General features: G+C 41.1%; 1 protein-coding gene across 2 annotated transcripts; it reads right to left on the bottom strand.

The window, feature by feature from the left end:
* Window positions 1-320: 320 nt before the first annotated feature.
* On the bottom strand, window positions 321-4,843 carry LOC116256183 (leucine-rich repeat receptor-like tyrosine-protein kinase PXC3). 2 transcript variants are annotated; one of them, XM_031632450.2, is made up of 3 exons: window positions 4,469-4,843; window positions 1,388-3,882; window positions 321-1,158 (listed from the first exon to the last, which is right to left on the bottom strand). In XM_031632450.2, the coding sequence occupies exons 2-3, from the start codon at window positions 3,792-3,794 to the stop codon at window positions 833-835; spliced, it is 2,733 nt and encodes a 910-aa protein (XP_031488310.1). In that variant the 5' UTR covers window positions 3,795-3,882; window positions 4,469-4,843; the 3' UTR covers window positions 321-832. The 2 variants fall into 2 exon arrangements, with proteins under 2 accessions (XP_031488310.1, XP_031488308.1); XM_031632448.2 differs by having other exon boundaries at window positions 1,388-3,824.
* Between the last annotated feature and the right edge of the window lie 496 nt (window positions 4,844-5,339).

The following is a 5,339-nucleotide window of genomic DNA, read 5'->3' as shown; positions in this document are numbered from 1 at the left end:
GGTGGACTACAAAGGGACCCTGTGAGTCACTGGCTTCATATATGCAACAGTAGGATGCTGAAAAGACAATTTCCAAAAAGACATCTGCATATCAAAGTCTTAGGGACATATAATACACACATGAACATACAAGGAAATTCAAATGAACAAAAGATGAACATTAAGCAGTAAAGGGCCCAGGACAGAGCCATCAATTAACCTGCGAACCACAAAGAACTCTGAGTTGAGCTGGTGTATCTGAGGAATAACCACCACTTCAGCACACATTTCAAAAAATGAACACAATAACTCAATTAAATTAACTCAAGATGCAACTTGGATACATAAGCAAACTCATATTCAATAAGCATATTGGATAAGAGATTAAATCACTTTTGCATACACGGAGTCAGCAGATTGACTGGATACTTTTAACAGGCTTGGAATCTTATAACAGGCTTAGAATCTTATATTACACAAGGATACCTACCCTCTTCAGTGCCTGTCTTATGAACAGTTGTAGTTGAAGTACATTCAGAGATCAACTGGACACAGCTTACTGACCCTATCACAATAACTCCAGGAAGAATGACAAAAGACGATCAGATTGCAGACTTAACCGCTCAAACATCCTATTCCATTGCTTTCCAATCATGTAGTGGCCTATGACCTTGGTCATCACCTTTTCCATTTGATAGCCAAATGGCAAATAATTGGGCGTGGATAGTGGGAATTTTAATATCCCCTGCATCAATTTTCCTTCTGTGTTTTTAATAGCCATGAACTTAGATATGATTCTCTACGCAAAGGGCCTCAGCCAACTAAAAACACCAATTTCCAAAAGCTACCTGCATCAACTCTGTTTAATTTCTTCAAGCAACTCAATTACCTTCTTCATTTTTGGCCTTCTGGCAGGTGCACTATCGGTGCAAAGCATTGCTACCTTCAGGGTTTCAAGCATTTGCTTCCTGCATGAGAAAGAAATAGTGCTCAAGTTGGAGTCTAGAATCTGCTCCACTGTTTCTCCCCTTAATGATGCACTGTGTACCCACTTCACCAGATCCACACCCTCTCCAAAGGCTTCATCCACAGGTAATCTGCTTGTGAGAATCTCGAGCAAGACAACCCCATAGCTGTAAACATTTCCAGGCGCTGTCACCTGCATAGTATATGCATACTCTGAAAAACAGATAAGGAAACTAGTTAAGAGGCAATATTTTGGAGAAACTTTGTTATGCAATAGTATGAACGAGTTACCAAGCTCATGTAGGCCCAACCCCATAAACCAAATCAAGACAAGGAAATGGGTTGGGTCAACTTAAGCAGTAGACCAATAACACATGTTTGGACAGCAAAGTGACTAATGCATGATTATTGAGTAAACCATATTGCTGTCCAACACTTTTACCTGGGGGAATGTAACCAAATGAGCCTGCAACTGCACTTATGCTTCCAGTCCCTCTAGATGGATCCAGGAGCTTTGATATTTCTATTTCTCCAAGCAGTGGAGCAAAATTAGCATCTAAGAAGATGTTGGCTGAAGAAATATCCAGATGAATAATTGCAACATGGTGAATGAATGCTAGCCCTTCTGCCACTCCAATGGCAATACCAAGCCGTGTAGGCCAATCAGGTTTAGATTCAAATTCAGAGCTATAGTGCAAAAGCTGTGCTAATGTTCCATTTGCATAGTAGTGGTGCAATAGCAGAGCAACATCATCATATATAACAAAACCAATAGGTTTCATCACATTGTCATGGGAAATCCTCCCCAACCTCTCAATTTCTCGTATCATCTTGTTTTGGTGGTGTGTTATTGTTTTCTCCATAGACTTCAGTTTTCTCACAGATAGAACTAGTCCTGAAGGCATGACAGCCTTATAAACTGTGCTGAAAGTACTGCCACTCAGCTTATTTGAATTTTTAGCAGTAGATTTCACAGCAGAGTTGAAATCAATAGCCTGCTTCAAGCTCTCAACAAACACGCTTCCTGCAACGACGAGAGGTGAAGTTGGGGTTCCATCAGTAGCCGTAGAAGCAGCAGCAGCGGCGGCAGTCATTTCTTGCCTCTCCCTGGCCATGAACAATAACACCACAACCGATACTGTAGCGAAGACAGCTAATGCAGAACCAATGACAGCAAGCAATATTGTATAAGAGACCCTGTGGTGGGTAGATCCCGAATTGTTAACCCCTGTGCAGGGATTTAAAGGTTCTCCACATAGACCATCATTGCCAAAGAAACTAGAACTTGGACTCTTCTGAAATGGCTTAAAGCTGGGTATTTGCCCCACAAAAAGGTTATGGGAGAAGTTAACTTCAATCAAGCTCGACATGCCCCTTAGTTCAGGTGGAATGTTCCCTGACAACTGATTGTTGGAGATATCCAAAGAAACAAGGCTATCAAGTTTCCCCAACTCCCTTGGTATCGGACCATGAAAATGATTGAAGCTTAGATTTAACACAATCTGCAGACTTTTAACATTACCAACCTCAGAAGGTATATAACCTGACAAGTAATTACTACCAAGCTGCAATTCTAACAGCCTATTACAGTATCCAATTTGAGAAGGTAGCTCACCTGAAATTGAATTCTGATTAAGTAACAGATACTGAAGACGTGACATGTTGCAGATATCTTTAGGTATAGAGCCATTTAAATGGTTGCCGCTGGCATCAAGTTTGCTGAGATTTTTACAATTGAGAAGATCTCTTGGAATGTCTCCAATGAGATTATTGCCAGAAATGATCAGTTCTTGAAGGTTTACAAGGTTTCCAAGTTCAGAAGGAATCTTTCCTGTGAATCTATTTGATGCCAAGTTCAGTAGTGTAAGGTTATAGCACTTTGAGAATTCTGCAACGATAGTTCCTGACAGAAGATTTGCATTGGCTTCAAAATATGTAAGGCCACTGATCTCTCCAATAGAAATAGGGATGCTTCCTGTAAGCTGATTGTTTCCTATTCGAAGATTTGACAATCCTTTGCATTTCCCAATAGTCGTAGGCAGACTTCCGTTAAAGTTGTTCATAGATAATACTAAAACTTCAAGTTTACCAGAAGCAAAAATGCTCTGTGGTATTGGCCCATCAAGAAAGTTCGAGTGGAGGTTGACCACTTGGAGGCTGGACACCGAGCCTAGACTTTCAGGAACTCTTCCTTCCAAAGCATTCTCATAAGCGGTGAAGAGCGTCAGATTGCGCAAATCACCAACCCAACTAGGAATGGAGCCAGTAAGATTGTTGCCAGACAACTGAAGCTCCTTTAAGCTTTCTAAAACAGCAAGTTCGTCTGGGATTTTTCCCTCCAAATTATTCTGATTTAAATTGAGACTCTCAAGTCGTCGAAGAGAAGAAAGCTCAGGAGGAATACCACCTGTCAGTGAATTAGTTGAGAGGTTCAGCCAACGGAGCCTTCGCATACCACCCAAGGAAGGAGGGATTGAACCACTGAACTTGTTCATCGACAAATCAAGAAACTCGACTTCTGTCAACCGGCCGAAAACTAATGGGACTAGACCCTGGAAATTGTTGAAGGAGAGATCTATCCGTTTTAGAGATTTGAGTTCAGATACTAAAGAAAGATTGCCAGTGAGTTGGCAGCGGGAGAGAAGCAAGACTTCCACTGAACGATTCGAACTGCACGTAACACCCTGCCAAGAGCAGTAATCTGTGCCATTGGGAATCCAACCAGGCCCTCGAATGTCTTGCGTCAAAGCTAGCATGATAGGGCCATCAACTTTCTGAGCGTCCACAGTCAGACACAAGATCAGGATAACCATAACCATCATAACAAGAGATAGGCAGGAGCATGTCATGGTACTTTTCCAGCTAAAACCCCAACGCTCCTAAAACCACCAGAGAATCAAATCTCTTATGACCACCCTTTAGAAAGGAAAGATGCACCTGACAAAACTATATTCTTTAGTCTATTGTATGAAATAGATATGATATCCAAGTTCATTCACAGAAAAAACATGACAAAAATGAACTACAGATAATATCGGAGACATTAACTTTACCATTTCAAAATTTTCAATTCATTCATCAACTTTATTCACAGGTATATGTAAAACCCCAGAACCACTTTCATAATTCAATTGGTGAAATTATTTTGAGATTTGACCTCAAAATCATTGAACTAACATTCAACTAAGAGACCCAAGATTGTGCTTCAGTTCATCAATAAACAGATACTATTGCTCTTGAATGTTCTCCTAACCACGACAAACACGAATTTTTATACTCAGACTTTTCGAAAGAATAAAAGAAAGAGTAAATTAAAGAAAACCAAGCTCTTCATACCCCACTAACCCCAGAGAAGAAAAGGTTTCTTTTTCGTTTTTCTTCCTAATAAGCTGTCCAGACTGACAAACCAGCATGAGCATAGCTCCAAAATTGCCATTGTCCTTCATTCAAGGCAAACAACAAACAGAAAAAAATTTCCCTGACATAATTTCTCCTAGAACTTGAGGGTTTATGAGGAACATACCATGTAGCACTGAGGTCCAGGAGGAGACGCAAAATGTTGCAAATACACCACACCCCTGTCGACGGATCAAAGGGTCGCCTTCGATTTCCTGATATAAGTGCAGGGGAGACCATCGAAGCCAACCCTCCTTTTCTGCTCGGAGGCAAAATACACACTTGAAGGAGAGAATACTCTCATGGCGAGGAATGCTCGGTCTTATGAGTCAATCTAGAAAAATGGGTACAGTTGACGGCAGTCTGTTCGCGCAGAAATAGAGAGAGAGAGAGAGAGAGAGAGAAATGCGCCAGCATGAGAGACGCCTCCCACCAGAAGCTGACATAAAAATAGCCCCAACAGAACGCAGAAAAGTGAGAGAGGGAGCAGGACTCAACCCTCAGACTGCTGACTATCTTTATAAGCGTAAAAGAGCTTCGTGTTTATACGGTTTGCCCCTCTTATTAAGGTTCTGTCTTGGTCTTTGACCAAGTGAAACTTTTACTTTTCTCCCATGACTCGCGTTTCATTTGCAGGCGTCAGACACTAATAGCTGTGCTTCTTTCTCGGTCTTACTCGTTTTAAATTTGTCCATGCCCAGTTAACAGCAAAATAAACTTATTCCACTTTGTTTTTCTTTACTTGCATGGGCTGTAGACTGATCTTTATTTGTTTTTAATCCTTCTTATTTCTTGCAATGACCGTTTCCTGTACTACTCAGTCAACAGCTTACCGCCGTGTCTTTTACTCTACCACTTAAGTTAAAGGAGATGTTTCTTTTTCCCTGGTTTTCCTCAGGCGTCCATTAGTCTACCTTTGATAGCCCCAGATCAGGGTTGTGATACTATAGGAGTATAAAAGATTGGTTTAGCTTCCCTCTTCCTCTCTCTCTTTCTGT

This window comes from Nymphaea colorata, chromosome 6 (genome assembly GCF_008831285.2).
Source record: "Nymphaea colorata isolate Beijing-Zhang1983 chromosome 6, ASM883128v2, whole genome shotgun sequence".
Lineage (NCBI taxonomy): Eukaryota > Viridiplantae > Streptophyta > Magnoliopsida > Nymphaeales > Nymphaeaceae > Nymphaea > Nymphaea colorata.
This window is presented reverse-complemented; position numbering and strand designations above follow the sequence as displayed.